This window comes from Chrysochloris asiatica, unplaced genomic scaffold, assembly GCF_000296735.1.
Source record: "Chrysochloris asiatica unplaced genomic scaffold, ChrAsi1.0 scaffold00014, whole genome shotgun sequence".
NCBI lineage: Eukaryota > Metazoa > Chordata > Mammalia > Afrosoricida > Chrysochloridae > Chrysochloris > Chrysochloris asiatica.
This window is the reverse complement of record NW_006408532.1, coordinates 4,987,782-5,012,784: the sequence shown is the minus strand read 5'-3', so window position 1 is coordinate 5,012,784 and position 25,003 is coordinate 4,987,782. Positions and strand designations below refer to the sequence as shown.

The 25,003-nt window shown below is 52.0% G+C and overlaps 1 protein-coding gene across 3 annotated transcripts in view; it reads right to left on the bottom strand.

Moving 5' to 3' along the window:
• Window positions 1-24,978, bottom strand: part of LMX1B (LIM homeobox transcription factor 1, beta) — a 92,056-nt gene extending 67,078 nt beyond the window's left edge. For all 3 annotated transcript variants that reach the window (XM_006834775.1, XM_006834777.1, XM_006834776.1), the window contains exons 1-2: window positions 24,840-24,978; window positions 23,792-23,978 (exon numbers count right to left, since the gene is read on the bottom strand). In XM_006834775.1, the coding sequence (XP_006834838.1) occupies window positions 23,792-23,978; window positions 24,840-24,978 (326 nt within the window). The remainder of the gene's footprint in view (window positions 1-23,791; window positions 23,979-24,839) is intronic.
• Between the last annotated feature and the right edge of the window lie 25 nt (window positions 24,979-25,003).

Below are 25,003 nucleotides of genomic sequence, written 5' to 3'. Positions count from 1 at the left end.
TAGGCCAGGGCTCACTTGCAAGGACCACCAGCTGTCTGGGTGTACCCACTAGAGCACATCTGGCATGCCCCCACTGCCAGGAGCTCACCTGGGTAAGGGGTTCCTCACACTTCCAGGAACCTGTTCCCTGACCCAAGCACGGCTGCCATCTTGTCCGCTCTCCACATGTTTCCCTTGCAGGTGTCGTGGATTCAGACCCGGAGCATGTACTGATGAGGCTCCTGAGAATGGTCCAAAGTAGAACCCAGGCATGGCCACAGAAAGGAGGGGGCAGGATATATGTTCACTGCCAGGGTTTGGGTCCAATCTGGGGGATTGTTCAAGGCACCTGTACCTGAAACGAAGCCTGGGCCCAGCTCCTGAGAAGACAAGAGAGGAGGAAGAGGAAGAGGAGGAGGGGAGAAAATGAGCCTATGAGACTATTCCCATCTTTTAAGAGAGTAAAGGGAGCAAGAGGGTTGCTGCAGCCCCCAGAGCATGTCGTCCATCAGCAAAGCCCACCCTCTAACCCCCAACCATGATAAAAGTGAGAGGAAATTCCTGCTGAAACCTGGGCTGAGCTCTTGAAACTATGGGTAGACGTCACAGGCCAGGCGGGGCCATCTGCTACACTGCCCATCATAACCAGCTCTATGTCCACACACCACACATGCAGTCCCTACACTGACACATGCACACACCCTCACCCACTCTGACACATATTGGCCCACAATGGCCAACACCTACATCCTGGCACGCAGATCCAAGGACATGCCCAGACACAGACAGCATCCCCAAGATGGACACACAGTCCCCACACCATCCGCATATCCACACACAGACATGCAAACGCTGCAACACCTTCCACACAGACACAGACAGACACAAGCAGACATGTACAGGCTTGTATGTGCACCCTTAGACTAGTGCTCACAAGCATGGTGACAGGCAGGCACACATCACTGTCACAGAGGGTGACGTGCAGGTACAGGGCAAGGCACACTATGCTCAGACACACAGTTGCATTTGCAGGCACACACACACACACACACACTGACACAGGTTCTGTCCCTCCTGCCTGCCCCCACAATGATGACGTATGCACTGGCATTCGAATGCAGGAGAATAAGCCAGGGTCCCTGAGGAGGTGCTGAGCCTGCCTCTCCAGATGCTGCCTGTTCCGGAGTACTATACCCACTACCCGCCACCCGCCTGTGATCAGCTCCGCCAGAGTGAGCAGAGCAGGTACTGCAGCGATTAAACTGTTCTGGGCAATTTACAGCAGTGATAACCCCTGACAGCATTGGCCTAAAGCTAAACAGTGGCTGTGCTGGCAGCTCCTGGCCAGGGAGGGGTGTAGAGACCAGGTGCTATCTATGTCAGCTTGGACCAGTGTAGACCAGGTCAACAGCTTCCTGCCTTCTTGCCAAGATACCCCAGGCCTCTCCTGGGCAGTGTAACCAGACAGAGGGCTGCGCCTGCTATTGGGCGCGCGTGCACACTCACTCACACACACACACACACACACCCTTGGAAACACATGTTGTACACACAAGGACATACACCAACATCCCTGATGGACCTATATATCATATGTCCACTGATGTGTGTCTCTAACATGAATTCACCAAGTCTTCACCACAAGCCAGGCCTTCTGTTAGACACTGGAGACACTGGGTGATAGTTCTGACCCAAACGCCAGGGTCTGCTTATTACAGAGTTAAAGTCCACTGATTTCTTCCACACAGACACCCATGCACACATGAGTACTTACAACCCCATGCTTATACAACTTTGCTGCTGGGCCCCTCACCACATTCACCGCCTCCACCAACTCTCCTGAGGACCAATGTCAAGTCTTCTCTCTGGCTTTTGGGCTGCCCCTTGCTCCCACGAGGCTTTCTGCTCCCGTAAAGATTTACAGTCTCGGAAACCCTGTACAGGGTCGCTATGAGTCGGAACCGACTCCACGGCACATAACCATCACTACCTTGCTCCCACAGCAGCCCACCTTCCACACAGCAGTCACAGTCAATTTTTTAACCTAAAATCTGACCATAATCTCCTCTGCCTAGAATCCTTCCATGGCTCCCAATTGAGCTCTCAGAACAAGGCCGGATTCCCAGCCCAGCCTTCAGATCTGGTCTCTTCCTCCACTCCTACTGCCTGGGCCTTTATGCTTGCTGTACTGTCTGCCTAAAAGGCACTCCCATGCTCTGCTTTACCTAGACGTAAATATAATCCTGCTCTTAGTTTTAACAACTCTTCTAGGAAGTCTTCCTGGATAGCCCCTCAGCTGAGTGAGGGACCCTTTCCCTGGGGCTCACAATGCCCTAAGCTTCTTCAAAGCTACTGCCAGGGATGTGTCTCTTCATGAGCTCTTTGGAGGCAGGCTATGTCTCAGTACCTGAGATTAGGCACACAGTTGCCTTTCAGTAAATACAAGGAGGGAGAGAGGAAACAAGTCCCAAGTAGGCTCCCAGCTCCTAAGTAAGACTGAGGCTTGCAGAAGGGCTGGGAGCCAAAAAGGGCACTGTCATGAAGGACATCCAAGGAACCCTTGGGTCATCAGACTGCCTTTTGGCAGGAAGTGATTGTCCCTCATCCCCAGGACTCTCACAATTCAGACATGGGGCCCAGTCGTGGGCTGTGGAATGGGATGCTTCTCCACTGTCCACCCCATAAGAGCTGGCAGCTGACAAGGCATGCTCTGGCTCAGGTTGCAGACTCTTCCCCTCCTTTACCTTGGAGGTAGCAGTTGATAGCACTGAAGAAGTGCAGTCCGTGGTGCTATTTGAAGACTAGCCTGAGCCCCAACTGCCTGCTTCCTGGCTGGGTGACTTCAGGGCATCTATTTAATCTCTCTGAATTCCAGTTTCCCCAGCTGTGATTTTATGAGACAGGAATATGAATTAATAATTACAATAATAACAGTAATATGTTACTCTTGTGTGCTGTTGAATTGGTTCCGATTCACAGCAACCCTGGATAGGGTTTCCAAGGAGTGGTTGGTGGATCTGATTCGCTGACCTTGCAGTTAGCAGTCCAGTGCTTATCCTATAGCACCACATCAGGACTCCAATAATATTATAGGAGCTACATTTGCTGGAAATCTTGACTTGGGTTTTTAGATGGCCCATTTTCTAAGTGAACAGGTTAAATGGCAGTAGGTGATGGAACCCAGCTTGTAACCATGAGTCTCTGAAATACATACAGATGACCTGACACAGTACACATGCAACCCTTAACCTCCAAGGTTGCATATGTACTGTGTCAGGTCATCTGTAATGTGCAGAGAGGGTCTTTGCTTGAGCAGAGCAGGTACCCACATCCTGGAGTGTCCTTGCTACAGCATCTCCTCTGATTACAACGGGTTGTTCAAAAGCTGCTTCTCTCTGCCTCCTCCCTATATGCCTGTAGCAGCTCTCCACCTGCCCAGTCCTAACACTCCTCCCCTTGCCTCTGTGTGAGCCCAAGATGTTTCCACTGCCCTTCATGTGATGGCAGTATGTGGGCAATGAGTGATGGGAAGTGGAGTGGGAGTGGCAGGGTTGGGAGGAGTAGGGGCTGGAGTCAGATGGGCCTAGCTGTGATGTACCCCAGCCTCTTCATTTTAAGCCATGGTTTCCTCATCTGTAAAATGGGGATGCTGGTAACACCTACCTCACTGGCCTGCCATGGGCTTCATACTCAACCTGGAGACAATACTATGCTGTGGAACGAGATCTGCAGCAATGCACTACTCTGAGGAGGAGAACAGCCAGGGACAGAGAGGGATCCAGTATGGAGTCCTAACAGTCTTCCCTGTTTCTGGGCTTCTGCTCCTCTGGAAAGAGGTCAACTTCTCAGTAAAAGCATCCTGCCCACCACCCCGGCCCTGGACCACCTCCTCTACTATAACTTCCACCCACGGGATCATCTTTATCATACTTTTCTCAGGTTCTGTGTCCAGTGAAGCATATACTCCAGCAGCTTCTAGAAATTCTTAATTGTTTTCTATTTTGCACTGTTGCTGTTGTTAAGTGCTGACGAGTTGGTTCTGAATCATAGTGACCCTATATAGGGTTTCTGAAGAACAGTCCAATGCTTTTCCTACAGCACAACACCAGGACTCCGTTTTGCATTAAGTCCTATAAATTGTGTGACTCGCCCAGTACCTGAGCCTCGTGTGGGGTCTGCTAGATCTGAGGCTTATTCACAAATGGCTTCTTCCTTCCGGTCCTCTGTTCCACATTGAGCCCTTTCCCTGTCAGTCCTCACCCTTCTCTCTCCCTCTGGGCTCAGTCTCATGCTCACCTGCCATTCCCCACGCACCATAAACATTTTCCCAAGTCTAGGTCTTGCTCAGGGCATAGGAGCTGACTGGGATATGTTCCCTACACCCTTCCTTCTTCTGGAAAAGTCCTCCTCAGAAAGTCTGGCACAAGAGTTAACCGGTTTTCTAGACCCACCCTGGCTCCATGTCCTTCACTCTCACACCACACATATATCCCAATGCTAGTCCATTCTGTATGGCTTGTGACCTCGAGTCTTAGACCAGCTCTACTCTCTAGGCAAAGCCTGAGAATCTGCATTCCTAAGTGTCCCCTAAAGGATGGCTTTGAACTCTGAGCTCTGAGAACCTCTGCCCAGGGTATTCCCAAGACTGGTACAGGGCCTGGTGGTAGTATGTGATGTTCATGTACCGAATGAATGAATGAGCTGTAGCTGTCAGTCCATTTTGATGCATGCAGCCTCCTCAGGGTCTGGCACATTGTCAGCATGGGCTGGCACCAGTGGGTGGGGGATGTCCAGCTCATCCTGGAGACTCTGCCTCGACCAGGCTTCTTCTTCCTCTTCTTGAAGCCCCAGAATGTAAGGTCCAAGCTGTCAGAGGATCCCATGGGATGAAAGGCCAGAATTAGGGGTAAGAGGGCAACATTGGAATCATCTGTTGTTGTTAAGTGCCATTGAATTGGTTCCAATTCATAGCTACCCTGTATAGGGTTTTCCAAGGAGCAGTTCGTGAGTTTGAACCCTTGAACTTATAGTTAGCAGTCCAGTGCTTATCCTACAGCGCCACACCAGGATTCTACTGGGACTCTGCTATTGTTATTAAGTGCTGTTGAGCTGGTTAAGTCTCATAGCGACCCTGTACAGGATTTCCAAGGGGTGGCTGGTAAGTTTGAACCACCGACCTTATTGTTCAAACCGACCTTGTGGTCCAATGCTTTCTTTGCAAATGTCATAGGATCCACCAGCAAATTCTCCCTTCAGCTACCCTCTTCTCCAGGAGGGTTGCTTTCCCTGCCACAGTTCTCTCTGTACATGATGGAAATAAAGGTTTTAATTTTTTTAATTTCTGGAACCATTACCCTGTTCAGGCACTGAGTTAAGAATCTGCAGTGTCTCATCAAGCCTTACAACTCTGTGAGGAAGGGCCCATGTGATCTCTATTTCAGAGATCTGCAAACTGAAGTAAAGAAAGGAGAAGCCAGTTGTCCAAGGTCACAGCTTAGCTCAATGACAACTTCTATCAGCCTCTGAGACGCCTTATTCCTTCCTGTGGTTCCTGCTTGGAATGCCCCAGGGAAGCACCTGGTGCATAGTAGGTGTTCAATGAGCATTTGAAGAAGGCCTGGAGGGAGGGAAGAAGGAAGCCCAAGCACACTTATCAAGTTCCCAAGATGAGCAGGACTGTCCCAGTGCAGTGTGCTTGGAGACAAGAAGGGGCTAGGGAAACTGAGAAACTGGCTGGGGGGATGGAGCAGCATGAGTGGGCATCCAGAAAACTCAGGATGATGCATCAAGACAAAGAAAGGCTCCTCACCAGCAATGGCTGGTGCTCCATCGAGGAGTCTGATTGGGTGAGCCTCTGAAGACAGCATCATGTTTCCTCTGAGCATTCCAGAAACATGGGTGTGGACCCTCCTTGCTAGGTCCTGGGTGGGCACTGGGGAGACATGAGGAGCAAGACAGATGCAGGTCCTGTGAACTCAGGAAGTTCACAGTCCAGGGGAGGGAGACAGCATGGAGCACTGAACCAGATGGAGTCTAGACAAGGGGCAACTCTTCACTATAAAGAATGGGGACAGCAGATGCCAAGAGCAGACCCAGCAAAGCAGGTGTTCAGGGACATCCCTGTCATCAGATGTGATATCTAGTTGTCCATCTCCTCCACCCACCAGCCCCCTAGAGTGCCAGGCAGGCCCAATCAGGGACCCAGAAAGGACCCTTGCTGAGACCAGCCCAGAATGCTCAAGACATGAAAGGCTTAGTTAGATAGCCATGTGCTACTGGCTACAAGCCCCAGGACTCTATGACTCTCCTTTGTTCTGTCCCTTGGCCACCCACCAAGTCTACCTCCTAAAGTAGGCTCAAACCTGACCCTTCTTCAGCTGCCTCCACCATCTCCTTTGTCCTTCCTTTAAGATATCAGCAACCTCCTCCTGCCAGTCTCTAGTCTCCAATCCTCAGCACAGGCTGCCAGTGTCATTGCCATAAAGTGTCTCTCCAGCCCTGTCACTCCCCTGTCCAATAACCTTCAATGGCTCCCTCCTGCCCACAGGATAAAATTCAAACCCTGTAGCATAGCTATTGGCCCCTGCCCTACCCCCATCCCTAGGTAACCCCTCTGTCCAGACTCACAGTCCCAGCCTAGTTTTCTCAGCTCACTGACTTAACCCCTAATATTCCTGCTACCAGGGCACTTACCTTGAATGCTCTCAGATCTTACCGGGGTAAGCCAGTACAGACTCTTGCTCTCTTCTAGTGTTATTAAGCAGACCCTTGCCATAGACTCTCCATGTAATAACAATAGTTCACACTTACGGGGACGGTTCTTTATGCCATCCTCTAATGCTCGCAACAACCCTAGAAGGTAGGTTATTTCATTGTCACTCTCTCCCTACACACACCCCATTTTCCCAGAGGTTGAGAAGCTGAGGAACTTAGTCAACATTGGTGGTGGTGGTGGTGTGCCGTGGAGTCAGTTCCAACTCATAGTGACCCTGGTACAGGGTTTCCGGGGCTATAAATCATTACGGGAGCAGAACATCTCATCTTTCTCCTGCAGAACAGCTGGTAGTTTCGAACTACTGACCTTAAGATTAGCAGCCTGATTCGTAACCACTATGCTGCCAGAGCTCCTATTACACAGCTAAAAAAAGGGGTCTGGGCCTGGGAAATCCACTGGACCTCTCAGGTCAAACCAGCTAGTCTTGCTCCTTGCTGTTTCCCTAGACTTTCTGTTAATACTAACTGAGCACCTACTATACATGAGACTGTGCTCCAGCCAAGGCCTGGTGGACACAAAGATCTCTAGCAAGGGGGGTCACCTGAAACAGATAACCAAAGCCAGATCACAGAGGCCCAACAAAAGTAAGAACCACAAACCTAACATGAGAACTTTGCATCTAATCTCTCCTTTAACTCTAGTTACCCTGAAGCAGGTGTTTGGCCTTCAGTAGACTTTGAAGGAACCAAGGCAAGAGCACTAAATGGCAGAGACTAGATTTGCACTCTCAACTCTTAGGCTTCAAAGTACAGGTATTCACTCAGCTGAAAAACCCAAACCGAGTTGTCACTGAGTTTATTCCCTTCATGGCAACTCTACAGGTCAGAGGAGAACTGCTTCATAGGGTTTTTGGGACTGTACAGAACCAGACCATCTTGTGTTTCTCCTGTGGAGCTGCTGGTGAGTTTGACCTGCTAACCTTTTGGTTAGCACTCAAGCGCTTAACCACTGCACCACCAGGACTATGAATCTGGTTAAGTTCTCAGACTCCTGAGGAGTTAGTTCTAGGGTTACAAGATCCAAGAAGAGGCCAACGTTTCTGGGCATGGGGTCTGTGCCAGCCACAATTTTCTGTTTTACTCTGCCTGCCACCCCTACCCACTTAACCAGGGAGCTAGCTCTCTGAAGGCAAGGTGCGCCTGCCTCTTCCTGGTCCTGAAAGCTGAGCAACTTCAAGGCCCCCCAGCTGGGTTCCTGGCGATTTGCTGCCCAGAAGCACTAGTCTCTTCCCCAATACCCTGCCTGTCCTTTTGCCATTGTTGTTGTTAAATGATGACAAGTCAGTTCCAACTCATAGCAACTCTGTATAGGGTTTCCAAGGAGCGACTGGTGAGTTTGAACTACTGACCCTGTGGTTCAAACCAACCTTGTGATCTAGTGCTTTACCCTGCAGCACCACACCAGGACTCTTGCCATTAACGCTTACCAAACAGCACAAGGTTAATTCTATGATACTCCCGGTGCCCCTGAGCAAGATGCTTCCTTTAACAAATTATTATTATTAATATCACTACTGTTATTCTGTTATTTTAATGTAAACCTTTAACATTCCATGAGAGGCTTCTCTGCAGTCATGAAGGCATATCTCTGGGAGGATGGCACCTCGGTGGTTGGCCTGAACTCTTGCCACGTGGGACAGCTGGACCAGTGGGCGGCCAGCTCCATCCTCCTCCAGGGGTCTGTGCTCACTTATCAGGCTGACATCCCACAGGGGGGCTGCCGGCCTGCCCGCCCCTCTGGCTCCAGACCTGCAGACTGGAACCAGACCTTGAGGGGTGGGCGGACAGGGGCACGTGGGAGGGGGCTGAGCCCTCACCACAGGCCCCTTCACAGTTCAAAGTGACACACTCAGACGGTCCTCCCCTTCAAAGGGCAGACAGCGCCTTCCCTGAGCTGCTGTCTCTCCCAGGGCAGGGGTAAAGGCATCTCTGTGAGGGGTAGGCCTGCACCCTTGTCCCTTTCTGAAGGGCAACTAATGCCCTGAGCAGTAGGGCAGACCCCCACTGGCTACATCTCACTGTGGGGCTCTGGGAAAATCACCTTCCCTCTCTGACCCTCCATGCTCTCATCATGTGCTCACAAAGCACTCTAAAGACACTCAGGGATGGTCATGCTTAGTGCTGGCAATGCTGATGATGAAGATGAGGAATCAGTCTTTCTCTGAGAAGCACCACTCCAAAGCCAGAACACCTAAGTCTGATTCCTATCAGCTGCTCACTAGCTCGCTCATGTTCTCTGTGCTTTGTTTTCGCCATCTGTAAAATGGGGATAGGATGGAAGGTTTCCATGCCCATCTGGCATGAGGCATGTCACAGATAAACCCATCTCCTTGATGCCCTGCCCACTGCCAGGCTAGTTACTCAGCCCAACTGAGACCCACCGAGGTCCAAGTGTTCCCAAGACCCCAGGTCCCCTGAGGCTCAGGAATGGACATGATGACAGATCTTGGTTCCCTGCTGGTGCAGCTCTCCAATGGCTATATGACTTTGGGGATGTGGCTTCACCTCAGTTTTGTCATTTGGAAACCCAGGTGAACAATTTTGCTTTTAGCAGCTCTTAACAAGATCTGGGATGTAAAGGGCTCAGCCTCAAGCCTAGATGTAGCATGTACCCAGGAGCTGGTAACTCTATTATTGTTATCTTAAGCTGTGTGACCTTGAGAAAATCGTGTACCTCTCAGTTCAAATTTCAATGTTGGCAAAGTAGGAAATGATAGCAGGGATGCCTCTCCCTGAAGTAGGGGTAAGATGTTGTTGTTAAGTGCCATTGAGTCAGTTCCGACTCACAGCAACCCTGTGTAGGGTTTCCAAGGAGCAGCTGGTGGGTTTGAACTGCCGACCTTGTAGTTCGAAGTCCAGTGCTTATCCTACGAGGCTACACCAGGGGTAAGAGACAATAGGATAATCCCTGTCAACTTCTTACCACAGGCAACTTTCAGTGAACACTGACCATTCTGAGCCATTCATTCAACAAATAACCTTGAGCTCTGTGCCAGGCCACAGCAAGGTTGCCAAACCCAACAAGGGTCCCAGATCTGCCCTTCCAATGGATGTCTAAAAGTTCTTGTGGAATGCCTCGGCTCCAATCCCAGCTCCACTTGCTAGCTGTGTGACCTTGGGCAAACTACTCACCTTCTCTGTGCCTCCGTTTTCTAATCCACAAATGGAAACAGTACCTACACCACAGCAATGTTAAAAGAATGCAAAGTGCTTAGAATACTTTATTGTGAGTGCTAAACTAGTTTCAGCTCTAGTTATTGTTCCTGCCACTGCTGCCGCCTATGTTCTGGGCCTGCCCTGCCTGTCAGAAAGGCCCTTGCAGTAGGACCCTCCTCTGTAGTTCACACACTTGGGAAGTGTTAGCCCCTGAGAGGGGCTCTGAGTGCCCCACAGAATGGAGGAGGCTTTTGTGGGCTTCCTCTGCAGTTTGTTTCCCCAGCAGCTGGAAGGCTTAGAAAAAAGCACCCAGCCTGCTGGGCTCGTCAAAGCAGGGCTGGGCTTTACTAGAACCAGGTTTGGACGGTAATTTTGCGGTCATAACAACTATTTTCTTTACATACTGCTATAGAAAGGGAAACCCCTTGCCTTTTTTTTTTTTTTAAACCTAATTGAAGACACCATCAAGCGTAAATATGCTGGAGTTTTTAATAAAAACACGATGGGGGGAAACATTCAAAGCTCAATAATCAGAAGCAATTTGCGTTGTGAGCAAAGATGTGTCATTCCCCCCCCCCCATTCCCCCTTTGCAGTGCTCTGTGTGGGACTGGCTTTGGGACTGGCAACTTTAGACCTATGGTAAAAATAATGAACAGCAGTGAGGCTCAGAGATAGTCTGAAAAATATCCTGGAAAAGAAAAACATATGCCAAAGAGTGTGGTGCAAAAGTCATATTTCATGCCTGACTTTAGAGAATGTTAATAAGGATTAGAACCATACTCCAACAGAACAACTATCAGTCAAGGCGGGGTAATTAATTTTGCTTCAGATCTCTGGGAAAATGAAAGCAATTAAGTGTTGTTTCACAGCACAGAGATTCCATTCCACTAGAACAACCTGAAGAACTTCCAAAGTCATGTCCTGATCTCAGCCAAAATCTGGCTGCTGCTGGTGGCCTCTCCTGATCTGTCGCGGTGTGGATTTAGGATCTTCTCTAAATTGTAACAATATCAGATTCTTTTTTTCTCTCTCTCCAGGATTGGCTAATAAATATGATTAAGATAACACATCCCAAACCACATGTCCTCTGCTCGGCCTCCAACATGTGGAGGACAGATGTGTCTTCTACGCACAGATGACCCAGCCGGCTGCTCCCCTGAGGCAGGGACCCTGGGAGATGAAGCCGTGAGAGGTCCCGGCAGCCCACTTGGCTCTCTGTGGCCCTGGCCAGGCCACTGGCCTCCCTGTGACCCGCTGCAGAGAGCTTTAAAGGACCGAGCCCCGGGTATCTAAACTAGAAGGATAGAAGGACCATGGGATGGTACTGTGTTCACCTGACTCTTGTTCCTCAGTGTCCCAATTTAGAAAGTAAAATTTCCAAGCTTATGAGAAAGCTCTCAAAATAATTTCATCATGGATTCACACCTGTCACTCCCTCTCAGGAACTAGGATTGAAGGACCCATCTCCCAGTGGCCTCAGCCTAGAGAAGACAAGAGTTGGCTAGTGTTAAGGCCAGAGGCTGCAAGAGGATTTTGGAAAGAATTGCCCCCAAAACCTCTCCCCTGGCAGCAGGTGATTGGTGTTCTTGTCTCAGCTTGACAGCAACTGACAAAGCTTGCCTAAATCATGGACCTAGTTTAGCCATTTTTGCTCTGGTAGCGTAGTGGTTGTGAGTTGGGCTGCTAACCTCAAGGTCAGCAGTTCGAAACTACCAGCTGTTCCATGGGAAGAAAGGTGAGGCTTTCTGCCTATGTAAAGATTTACAGCCTCAGAAACCCTATGCAGAGTCACTATGAGTCAGAACTGACTCTATGGCACATCACCACCACCACCAGGATCTTGAAAGACCTTTCAGCTGGGACATTCTAAGGCAGCCCCAGAGTCCTGTGGGTGTGGCCCTAATTCGACTCTGCTGAGGTCATGAGATGGTTCTGGAGATCAGGACCGGGAGACCTGGACCTGCCTCAGGTTATGGCACTGCTCCCAACTTTGGGGAAGAGGGAGGGGCAGCAGGCTCAGAGGTGAAGCCTGGCCACCCAGGAGATAGCAGGGGTGGGTGGGTGGCAAAAAGCGCCTCTCATCCTCTCACCAGAGCCCCCACCTACAAAGGAAGGCTCCCACAAGGCGTGTGAATGATTCTCCTTCTCAACTTTCCTTTGGAGTTGAGAGGGAGATAATAGAAAAGTCTCTCAAAGTTAGCCCAGGCCTGGCAAAAGCGCTAACGCGAGAGGGAGGAGGAGGGCACTGGATCACAATGGAGGAAGGCAGGCAGACAGGCAAGCAAAGGAAAACCAGCCAGAGGAGAAGGAGGGGCTCCCAAATCTATGACAACAAGCAGGCAGGCTGAGGGTAGGGTGCTTCCCTGAGAAAAAGAAGGCAACTATGGCTCCCGGACTACTTGGACTCCTGGTGTGGCGCTGTCGGATCAGCATCAGACTGCGTACCACAAGGTTGGCAGTTCAAACCCACCAACTGCTCCTCAGAAACCCTATATAGGGTAGCTATGAGTCTGAATCCACTCGAAGGCTCTTAATAACAAGCGCCCCCGGAGGAGTGGGCACTGTGACTTCAATGAGACACAGCTGCCTGCGGAGGGTGGCTCGGTGAGAGTTCTGGTCAGGTCCTACTCTGGGTCAGGCAAGGTGAATCAGATTTCTACTGATAGGCCGGGTGTGGGGTCAGGACTTCTTGGTAGCACTCACTCAGCTCATTTCAGCTGGAACCGACTGGCTGTGGACTGCCTAGTCTCTGCCCCCTATTATCCACAGAAGACCCGAGGCCTCTTCGCGGGCCGAGGAGTCCGGGCCGGCGGCGGACGCTGCGAGCCCAGTGCGCGGGCCCGGCCCGGCTGATATGAACCATCTGCGTTGTCTTAGGCCGCCCCTCTGCCTACTGTCCCTCTGAACTCGGCCGGTTCCCGCGGGCCGTTTGATGCCTCAAAGGGTCACAGACCCCCGCACACAAATCACCGCCGCGGGGCTGGGGGTGGGGCGGAGGCGCTGAAACCTAATCCGCAAAGTTTGCTCTGCCGCCGGCTCGCTCCTTCCCTCGATCGCTAGGCACCCTCCCTCTCCAAACAAGGCTTATTTTTCTTGCCAAAAAAACAAAGTTGGTATCAAGTGTTTCGAGAGAGAAAGTCTCTCCCCCGCCCTCCGCCAGGGAGGAAGGGCAGGGGTTGTCGGTTGAATCCAGGATTACACAGGGGCTCCCGGAGAGATCAGGCGGGAGGTGAGCGCCCAGTGCCGGGGCTCCTCCCTGTGCCTTCGCGAAGCTTCCTAGGCTACCGTCCCCAGACCGGACAGTTTCTGACCCTGCCTTGTCCCTGGGTCGTCTCCCGCCGAATCCTTGATAGGGGATCTCAGTCTCAACTTGGCCTGAGATGGAAGCATCACTTCCTGCGCCTTCTCCATAAAACAGCCCTTGCCTGTCGCTTTTACGAGGTGACACCCTGCTTTCAGTCCCGTCTTCTCCGAGCCCGAAGCCTGGGCTCTGGGCAGAAGGAGATCACGCGCAGCCAGGAGTCTCCAGAGCGCTCGCAGGGCGCACAGGGGCCCCCAGGAGGCCACCCCGGATCACATCCTAAGAGGTTTTATAGGAGGCCAAGGAATAGCGTATATTAGAGAACAATTCCTCCAAAGTCACCCCTTCTGGCTCCGTTGACTCAGGGGCTTTCAAGCTGAAATCCCGGGTACCGACCGCCTGTTCCTTTTCTGGGGCGCAAAGCTGAGAGCCCAGAACGGGCGGTTTCGTTTGCTCGGTGGTGTTGGTTTTGCTTTTGTTTTTTTCTGCTAGTGCAACGACCCGGAACCACAGGCCGCTTTTCGGACCACCGTGGCTCCCCACTGTGCTCCGAAGCAAACGCGAGTGTGCGCGCCTCCGGCGCCTGCTTCCCAGGTTGTAGCAGTTGTCCGAGCAAGCAGCCAGCCGGGGCCTGGGCCAGGCAACGACGTCGGAGGGCCAGCCGAGGGACCCAGCTGGGTCTGTGTGGCCAGGGCCAGTAAAGACATGTCAACAGTGGACTGAGAGTGGTGGTTGGTGGTGGCGGCTGCGGCGGCAGCAAGAATAAAGGCTTCCTAGGCCCGGCGGAATAGCTGATTTTCTCGGTGGGTCGAACAAAGGAATTCGCCCACGGAGGTAAAGGGCTGAGCACGAAGCTGGAAATGGCTAACTCCGGAATGCCGCGCCAGCAGTCCTCAGGACCCAACGAAATCCGCCCCCATGGTGGACCCTTAGTCGTCTCCCTTTGGCGTCCCAATTCGTGTCGGCCCCTCTTTAATGGGCGTGGTGGTGTGTACTCCCCGCAACACTTTCTTGGGACTAGGGGACATAGCAGGGACCGTGGGAGTAAAAAATCTCCCCCAAGGTATTCTCTGGTCGTAGGGCCCTTGTCCCCATTTCCCAGACGCTGCTAACTGAGGCTCCCGCAAAGGAACCTCTTCTCCCACCCTTGCTGTAACGCTCCGCGGGCTCGAGAGGCCTGAGCGCACTCGGAAACTAAAGGCGTGGGGGGGTGGAGGGGTGGGAAGGCGCGCTACTGGGCCGGAGCCCCCCTCTTCCCCGCCGCCCTCGGAAGGGGTGGAGGGGACACGGTTGTAAGGTGCTCGGCTTCTTTTCTCTACTTGACATGAATAAGGGGATTAGGACGGCAAGTTTCCGTCGTTCACTCCGTGGGACAAAGGGCCCTGCGGTTTGTGCGGAGCAGCCTCTGATTAAACGACAGATCCCTGTCACTCAGCACCATCCTAGGTACTTGTGTTCGTGACATAATCTTATTAGAAGATAAAACCGGCGAAATCCTTTTCATAATGAAAAGTTACATTTAATGGCCGGACTCGCCCCCATCCCTTCTCCGGACCCTACTCACCTCCCCCCGTTGCTGTTGGATATGGCTCGCCTGTAATTGGCATTTAAAGCACCAAGTCCAGGAGAAAAACGGGGTTTAGGGTTTTTGTAATCCCCCTAAACTGTCTTTGTTCGAAATCTCCACAGATACAAGTCTGTTAAGAGTAAATATTTGTGGATTGATACAACCACATTTTCCCCGTGCAAACCAAATCTGTAAAAAAAATCCGCGGTCCCTCCTCCCTTAGGATGGGAGGTGAGAGGGAGGGGGTTGGGGTCGGCCCCAGTGTTCACGCCGAGTCGACTTTCGAGGCCTCGCCGCCTCCGGGAGCTGAGGGACACTGCACATATTTCAGGCGGGAAAAGGATGTTAGAGTCTTTTTTCGATTTTCTGTTCCTACGTAAACAAACGTGAACTGGCTACTTTTGGGCTGGCCCACGGAGGTCGGTGGAAGGGTTTGGGGAGGGGCTAGCGCTCTACTCAGCTGGGAATTAAAATGCGAATTCTCCCCGTTAGGCTTCCTTCCAGGGAGTTTACCGGGCTCTGAGTAACCCACTCCTCCTCAGAAGGCCCAACAGGTCAAGGTGTCCCAGTACAAACCAGCTGAGCCTCTGGGACTGCCTGGGGCCCCCCGAAATGCAAAGGACCCTAAGACTGCTGCTGGGGCCCCGGGCTCCCGTCTCCACCTAGCCCGTCCCGGGATCGGATTCCTTCATAAATCAGTGGCTGGGTGAAAGGGCTGCGCTTTAGAAAGGGCAGGACCGTGTGCGCGTATTAGAGCGCGCGGTTCCCAAATCCCGGCTAAACCCTTGGTGACACCGAAATTCATCAACCACTGCTCCTCGCGCGGCTCGGCCGAGTAGTCCGTACATCACGCTGCCCCACTCGAGGAACAGGAGAACGAAGAGCAAGAACACACCGCGATAGGTATGGAAGAGGGCTCTGGAGCTGAGGCCTCTTAAAACCCGCCCCACCCGCACTCCTGGGCGGCAAAGGAAGCCCTACCGCCAGGGCAAGGCAGTTATTATAACCTTTTCCTCCTTTGGCAAGGGTGGGCCATCGAAGGGGGCATTCTGATTCGAAGACGAGCGCTCAGCCCCAAGGGTGGGGGGAACCACCCTTCCCACTCCCAGTCCAGGCGCTCAAGGGGCAACTACAACTGTCTAGAGCAGGCATTTGGGGCTTCCAGAAGGTTTGCATGTGAGGATTTAGAGATCCTCTGAGGCTTCAGGAGTTAGACCTGTGGGGATGGGGGCGCGGGCAGGAAGGGTCTGCTACAGAGTAACCCTGAGTAAATTCCTGTGGGGAATTTACTTGACCTCCTCTGGCTCAGTTTCCCCACCTACAAGCGGCGGGGCCGTCTAGATGTACTACAGTGGCCTGTCCCTTTGGGGTCACAAAGGCTCTGCTCCTGTAACTTCACATAAACGTTGGCCATGCTGAAGAGTGTAATGGAAAACACAGGATTTACCTGCCTTAGCTGAAATGGGGGCCCACCGATTCCCAGGAGCAGTCTGAGAGCCAGAGCTGAGCTATTTTGTTTTTAAAGAAAAAATACAAAACAGAGCCCTCAGACCTAGGTGAGTAAGAGAGTGGGCAAGATACACTAGGTCGGCCTGGTCAGGAGGCTGCACTTTTCTGTGCCTCCCACACAGGGTAGACAATGCTTTCTTGCCAGACAGAGCTGCCTCCGGCTCACTTCCAGTAGGAAGGAAGGACACACATATTGCCCAATGCAGGCTAACACCTTTGATTTTTTTCTTCACTTTATCCTCAGAGCAACTCTGTGAGATTGGAATTATCCCATTTTACAGAAGAGGAAATGGAGGCTCAGGAAAATCTATCAGCCTTTCCCCCAAAGTCCCTGGCCTGTGCCCCAGTCTGTATGTAAATGCCAAGGATCTGTCCTTTGGGAAATATATCCCACCCAAGGACCCTTCCACATAGAGGAGGTGACCCCAGAGCATGTTGGTCCTCTTGATCTCTTTTGGTTCAGGCAGCTTCAGGCTGGTGCCCACACCCCAACAGTCCAGTAACTATAGCAATCCAAGAGTCACATGACAACAGCCCCAGTCCCTGAGGAAAGTGGGAGGTGGTGGTGGAGGAGGAGGAACAGCAGTCACACCCAGCTTGTCCGGACCCAGCACTGCTCCTCCTCTCCCGTCATCACTATTGCAGCATAGCTGGCGGTGGAGAGGAGATTCAGGGGAGGGGCCCTCCTTCCCCTTCCACCCCCTTGCACCCAGTATGCTCAGCTGTTCCTTTTACATCTAGTCAGCAGCTCAGTGGTCACCTTGCCCCTGTTCTCCCTCATGGGGTACCTCTGCTGCTTTGGGTGGTCCTCCCCACAGTTCCTGGGGAAGCTTCTTATAAGCCACTGGCCTGCCTGCAAACATCTTTGTTTCTTCTGGAACCAGACTCCAGGATCTGAGTTTTTCTTTCTGAAACATTTCTCCCCAGTTCAATAAGTCCCAGACCAGACAGGTGCTCTGCCATCAGCCAGCACACTTGGTCTTAGGCCAGTTGGAGCAGGACTCCCAATTGAGATAAAGCCCCTAAATGTACCTACACATCCTCTAGACCCTCATACTTCCCACCCCTCTCCAAGGGCTCAGGGTCAGCAGGGCAGGTCCAGCGGCTGCCAGTCAAGAAACTGAACAGAACTGGATACAGTATTTTCCAGGGAATAACAAAGGAAGGGCCCACGCAGAAATTTATTTGTACTGATGGGGGTAGGGAGCAAAGGTAAAGGGCAGTGAGGAAGTGCTGTCAGCCAGGCAGGGAAACCCAAGAAACTTGCCATTCGGAGCACAGTGGCCCCTTATACCCCCACCTCTCCACTCCGCAGCAGTAGTTAAAGCAAACACAGGCCCTTCACTGCCCCGTCAGTTACACCTTCCCCCCAAAATTACACAAACTTTGAAAGATTTTTCTGAGAAGATGGATGCTTCGGGAGACTTGAGGTCAAGGCTAGGCTGTTTAAAGTATATTATTAACAAATAAACATTTACTGCAAAAAAAGAAAAACCCTATAGGCCACCGGGGAACCAAATCATGTTGCTTTTGGCATCAAATGACAGGAGACATTTATGACATGAATGGAGAACACCAGCCAGTCGATGAAATGGCAAACGTCTGCCACTTTGCTTCCTCTGCCTTCGTGAATCAACTTTTTCAAATACAGTTTTCAACCTCACCCCCTTGCTACCACCACATCCCCACTCTGACTGCAGTGGCAATAAATATATGTACATTTGCTTTTGTTCTCTGCTACCATCAGCACAGAATCTGGGGGTTGGAGAGGAGCTTCTGGCTGGGTCAGTCAGAGAAGAGGAAACCTTGGGTCTTCCTGCACCTCAAGTGACTGACAGCTCACATGTGTTCCTTAGATGAGTGGACCATCCCTCCGTCTCCCCTCCCCTTCTCCCCCAAACTGAGGCCTGACTGTTGTGTCCAACAAATTAGAAGTTACAATACATGTCACTGAGCATATCTTCCATCCTTCACCAAACTGATGCCAAAGTAGAACTGGATTTCCTACTTTCTTTTTCTTTTTGTTTGTTTGTTTTTTAAACCCACAGCCACCAGACAGAGGAAGCTCCCTGGGGAATCTACCAGCCCACCACAGGCCAACACCTCACCAGGTCTCACAACCTGGGCCAGAAGGTCGTTCATACACCTCCTGGGCTGGTGTTTCTCCACCTTTTAAACCTCACCTTCCTTCTGAGAACATACGGATCCTTGGATCTCTTGCCCACATTCCCCCCTCTTCTGAATCTCACTGCCGGCCTCAAAGATGGTTGAGCTTTATTTTCTGTCATCTGAATCACAAAAACAATAAGCATGAACAGTTTTCCAAATATGAAATTATATTATTGAATATGCTTTTCCAAACTATACACCAACCCTGGAAATTCAGATGGTCCCCAGTGGATATATCACTGACTGCTCTGGTCCAACCTCTACTTCCACTCCCGGCCTTCCCCAACTCTACCCCTCCTCCCCCAGGAGAAATAGACCAACAGAGAAATAGACCCACCCTACTGTCTGCACAGTTGGCATTTGTTCTCTCCCACACAGTAAGAAGTTTCCTCACCTTTCTGGGGGTACAAGAAAGGATAGTAGATCCCATGGGGAATCAAACATTTACTGAAGGCTTGCCAGGTGTCCTGTGTATTCATTACAACCACCCCCAGTTTGCTGATGGAAAATTATAGGTTCAGAAACAGCAGCCACTATGTTAAGATCACACAGTTGCTGAGTGGAGGGGTTGGGAGGCAAGCTCAGGTTTTTTTTAATAATCAAAAGCTTTTTTTCATAGCTGAGGGAGGCAGGGCCATCAAGATGTCCTACTCAGGCAAAGGAACAGTCCCCCAGGAGCGCCTTTCCGTCCTGATCCCCCGGAGAGAGACTAAAAGGCAGGCCCAGCCTGCCAGCCATACCTCTGGCATGGAACTCTGGCAATCTGGCTATATATCCTTGGAGACATTCCTGCCATGCTGATGGTACTAATGGAAATAATGATTTCTTGAGTATTAACATGCCAGACAAGATGCTACGAACTTCGGAGCACCTTATTTCAAATCCTTATAAGAACACTTTTCCTCAGGTGGGTCTGTCCCCATTTTACAAAATAGGTCAGGGCTATGTAGTCCCTAAGCCTGAATCCAAGCCTTTAGCCCATGGACAGGGCAAGAGAGAGCCGAGAGTTGCCAATCACCTACCCTACAGGAGATCCCTCACAGCCTGCTTCCCCCACTCGAGAAAAATCCAGCAAACAAATGAGGCCACGCCAGCCCAGAGCCTGGGGAATACAGGGTGAGCTAAGAGTCAGCTGTGAATAATGCCTTCGTTCAGCAGCAAACGACTGCAGCGTCAGGAAGGCCTCCGGTACCTTCCTGCCTGCAGCAAAGGTGTGGGGGTTAAATAGAGAGGTGCCCGCTAAGGGGCTACAGTGTCCCCAGACCTGGGCAGGAAGAGTGAGCCCTGCAGCCCTGAGCCCCCAAGAGAGGACACTGCAGCTTTTTATGTCAGGCAAAAGCTGGCTTCTCCTCAAACAGGGCTGCTTTCCAGGACAGGATCTTTATCCCAGGCTGTGGGCAAGGGTGTCCAATGGGGACCAGGTCAGCTGGAGTGCCCTCTGGGAAGAGGGGGTGCTGCCTGTTATAGGTACCCTTGCAGTAAGACCTATGGGAAGCCTCCCACTTTTGGGGAAGCAGACTCCAGAAAAAATCCCTGTTTTTTCTGCGCCCCACCGCCCTGCCCGTGCAGGGTGCTCAGAGGGGAGGTGAGCCTCCCAGGAAGGCCTTTCCCAGAGTAAATACTTCCAAGGAAAGGAATGTGTTGGGAAGAGCCAGGTTGGGCCACCGGAGAACTTCAGCTGCTTTTTGCGAAAACTCAAATCCTCATTGCACTCATCTGCCCAAGTGGGCGAATCCTACCTAGGCAGGCAAGCCCCAAGGGGCCTTTGTGGACTCAGTAGAGCCCCTTAACGTTGAGCAGACAGGAGGCAAGGCCGCACAGGGCAGGCGCCACTCTCAGAACGGCCACCGCGGTGGGAGCACCGCCAGGCAGGAGCCCCGTCTTTCCCCTGCACGCAGCCACCCGCTCACGCACCAAGGAGTCTCGAGTCTTGGGTCGCCAGACCTGGGAACTGTATTACAAGCGATTAGACTCCATTTTGTGACAGATTTTTGGACTCTCCTACCGACCCTCCCCCCTTCCGGAGCCTCCTCCAGGAATTCGCCACCTCCTCAGGATAGAAACCCTTTCCAGACGAGAGACAGACGGCAAGACAAGAGAGTTACATAATTCTATTTGGCCAAACCGCCAAGGCAAAAAGAAAGGGGAGGGGGGCTGTGTTGTCATATTTTTTCATGTTTCTCGGTGGAGCAAGGAGAGAGGTGTTCACGATTTTGCGTTTGGAGGCCGCATTTGTCTCCCGGTTTCTAACCAGGTTTTCTGTCCAGAAAAAGCACTCAGGCTGCCCAAGGACCGGAGTTCTGAGCATAGGAGGCGAATTATCAGATGCTTTTTAAAAGCCCCCCGCCCCCGTCGCCCCCTCGCGTGCCTCCAAAACACAAGTACGAAGGAAAAGGAGTTACTCAAGGAAATGCCCAAACTCCGCGGCTCGCGTTCTGCTTTTCTAGGACGCATCCGTGAATTTATCAAATGCTATTAAATGTGCTCCAACATCAATGAATCACCCCCATCGTGCGTAAAATAACAATCTGTCTGGGTGCTGAGGTCTTCTGAGAACAAATCGAAAGAAAGAGACGCTTTGGAAAAATGGCAACCTCTTTTTAAGGGCTAAATCCATCAGCTTTACCCGAGTGAGTGAGGTTACATTTTTCAAAAGTTTTTTTTTTTTTTCTTTCAGGGTGTGCATGTGTGAATTTTCCAACACACCGACAAACAGACTTTTCAACAAAATCAAGGTACATTTCCGGGCCCATTTACTTGGATTCTTGTCTGAAAACCTTTTACGCATAGATGAAATAAATATGCATGTGTGATTCCCAAAGAAAAAAATTAATCGCTAAATATATTTTCGTGGGAACTATTTTATTGTGCAAAGAACAACGCTCCTGTCTGCCCTGCTGCTATGGTTTTCCCAGCGAAACTCTGATGTGAGCAATGGGAGACTGTTGGTCCCAGGATTGTCTTGGTAACAACCTCCCGCCTCCACGCACACCCTGCCGACCTGCCTTTCTAAGATACCTAATTGCCGTTGTGGGAGGAAAGAGGGAGTAAGAGAAAAGTCGAGGATTGAGCAATTTAAATAATGCCCACCGTGAGGCTTAGGTCAGGGATTCATCCTGCACCAAATTTCACTCCAAAACACACTCTGATTGTATTTTAAAAAGTTAACTCTTAGGCGAATTTTTCTTTTTAAAAAACAAATACACTTTCAACAAAGTAGTCGCAAATGTTTAATTGCTTTGTAAAATGAAGTGGTTGGCCAGCTCATTTCTAAGGCAACATTCAGCTCAAAATTCTGTGATTTTATGGTTTGTGCTTCGCAGAACCAAGGGGCATCCCTTCCCGTATTAAAGAAAAGCTCCAGAAAAGATAACAGGGTGGGAATTACATGCAAGCAATTAAAAAGAGTCTTTCAATTGAAGAAAAATAATTGCACAAATGAGTGGGAGCCCCACTTTCAGTTCTTGTATGTAACCTCTTGCTTCCACGTGTTGAGTCCTCAAGGGGGTCACAGACCTAGGTGGAAAGTGGCACCCACAGATTTTCATTCAGCGTGTGGCAAGCTGAGCAGTACCAGGGGCTAGTGGAGGTTGGTGGTCCTGTGAGGGGCTGCTCCCTGTCGGCTGCCCAACACCCCTGACTTGGTCTACCCCAAACTATTTTCCCATTTTATTTTTGCTGCTCTGTGCCAGACTGTGGCTTAGCTTACAGGCGACCTCACCCTCTCTTCTGAAACTAGAATCATTGTCATCCAGGACACAGCACAAACCAGACCAAAGGCAGGGTGTCTAAATGTGAGGGGCTCCATTCAGCCTCAGCTGGGGTTGTCTGGGATCAGCAAAAGACTCAACCCTCTAAACTGGACCCCGATTTCTGCTCCAAGAGCTTCCAGACGGTAGGGAGAGGATGCAACTAGTACTCCTCAAATGCAACTAGTACGCCTAGGCCCCCAGACCAGGAGGGCACAACCAGGCTATGCTCTACTGCAAGGTTCAGTCAGAGCCTTTCTGGACAGAACCAATGCCCTCTCCAGGGCTCCTGTCTACAATCCCTTTATTCCTATACTTGAGCAAGCAGCTGGGGAATTGGAGATGGAGCACAGCCCCCTGCTCCGCTTTCCATCATGGAAAGTCCTGAGCTGAGCAGGTAGGCTGAACTTAACATTAGGCATCAACAGTCCAGCCTTTCCCCAGAGGCTTGGACACACACCACTCTCCCCTAAGCTCTGAACCTGCTGAGCAGTGGGCTACCCTGTGGATTTTCACGGTGTCACTAAAAAGTTCTCGCAGGTACCCACTTGTCTCAGTAGTGTAACTGAGGATCCCTACGCCCCTCTTTCGGGCTTTACTTCTCACTACCTTCGTCCTTCCCAATCACACTGCCAGCCACAAAACCCAGCAGGTCAAAAGTAAAAGCCATGACCTACCCTTATCTGTTCCCTGGTCCCCTGCCATACAGATCCATAGTTTCAGCTAAAACCAAAAAGCAGCAAGTAGGGCTGGACATAGTGTCTGGCTGCAGCTGGTGAGGCAGGCCTGGGTTGTACCAGGGTAGAATCGGCCACTCCCAACTCCCCCAACATACATATTGCAAAGTAGGCCTGCTAGGGAGTGCTGGCAGGGTTCTCCACTCCATGAGGAGCCCCTGGCTGCAGCGTGGCATCTTCTGAGGTCCTTTTTGCTCAACTCTGTTTCTCCAAACACCAAAAACTACAAGTGCACAATTCCCGCATGGTACGGTTTGAGGAGAATGGATACTTTTTTTTCTCCATCTGAGACTACAAGTGCAGCAGGAAGCCTGGTGGGAAGGGGTCTTCTCTCAGTTCACACCGGTTCAGCAACTTTACCCCCACCCCCACCCCACCATTCTGCTGCAGGAATCTAAAACCCACATAAAGAGGCCCTTTAGCTGGAAGAGCACACAGGCCAGGGCCTGGCTCCTTAAAAGGTTCTGCTTTCGTTTGGAAATCAACTATTGGCCCCCAGTTCTGGCCTTAAGGGGGCCAAGTCTTGTCCTAGGACTTCTGCATCATCCCCTACTTGGCCCAGGATCTTATTCTGCACCCCAACTCAGCGACCCAGTGCAGGCTTCCAGGTCAACTGATAAGAACTAGGAACCTGCCTGGAGACTCCTGGTCATCCCACCGGCGTTGGCAGGGCTAAAAAGGTACACATTAGCCCAGACACGCGCAGCCGAAGGAGAGACTGGGCCCAGCAGTGCGCTGTGCCTACGGCCTGGCCTGTTGGGCGCGGGCCCCCGCTGAGCCAGGCAGAGGGACGGCTGGGCTCTAGTGCCTGCCGGGCGGCGGCGAGAAAGGAGAAGGAGAGGCGCTTACTGTTGGTAGTCTTGTTTGCAGTACAGTTTCCGATCCCGGAAGTAGCAGCTGGTGGTGAGGGCTTGCTGACACGCCGCGCACTGCAAACACTCCTCGTGCCAGGACGACTCGTTGACTCGCATCAGGAAGCGGTCGGAGATGGGCCGCTGGCAGCCCTCGCAGACGGCGGGATGCGGGCAGTCGGAGCCTGCAGCACACAGGACGAGAGCCGAGCCGTCAGCGCTTCCCGGCCCGGCCAGGCCCCAGCATCCCGGCTGCGGGTGCCCACAGCCCACTCCGAGGGCGAGGACGGCTGGGGAGCGCCGCCCGCGGCCCGTGCTCCCCAGCCGCCGCGCCAGGGGCCCGGCAGCCCCCGTTAGTTCGTTTCAGTTTGTGGGCTCCAGTGGGCAGAGGCCGCGCGCGCGGGCCGTGAGACTTTGCTCTGTGCTGCGCTGCGCTCTCTCCTTCACCGGAGGTTCAGCGCCCGGGTTAATACAGATGAGAGTAGCCCGGCGCGAAGTCCCCGGCGATTGGGACCCAAAGAGGCGAGCTGGGACTGGGGTGATTGCTCACTGACACACCCTACGGTGACGTTCCTGGTCTTCTGTCCCCAATATATATATATATATTTTTTAAAAACCCAACAAAAAAACCCTCTGGTTTGAGTGACCCAGGTGACATTTTTCTCTCAAAACCCCCCTCTCCCTCCCTAAGTGACCTGACATCTCTCCCACGCTCATCAAGGTGACGACTTGGTCCTCCATCACCCGTGACCCGCCTCCTACACCCGCTTGCAATTGCTGCTCCAGAACCTAGGCCTACTGAGGGCAGTGGAAGGCGATTGGGACTGTCCCGTCCTGCCTCCTCCTGGATGGTGTCACTACACATCCCTATCTCCTCAGGAAGCATGTCTAGGTTGCCTGGTGTCCCTCTGGCGAGCCCCCCAGGAGTCCTATTTCTGGGTCCTGCAAACCCATTTCCTTCATCCGTTGGTCCGGATGCCTGTGTCCACTGCGGGACGACGCCCCTGTCCCCTGTGACCACTCGGGTGGCCGGGCTCCGCACTCACCCAGCAGCACCCCAAGAGTGGCGGGCCCGGGGCGAAGGGCGTGCTCCTCCATCTTGATGCCGTCCAACATCTTGGCGCAGTCCGTCTGCCCGCGGGGGAAGCACCTCTCCAGCGATTCGGGACCTGTTGCTATATCCATGGGGTGCGGGGCGCGCTGCGGGCCC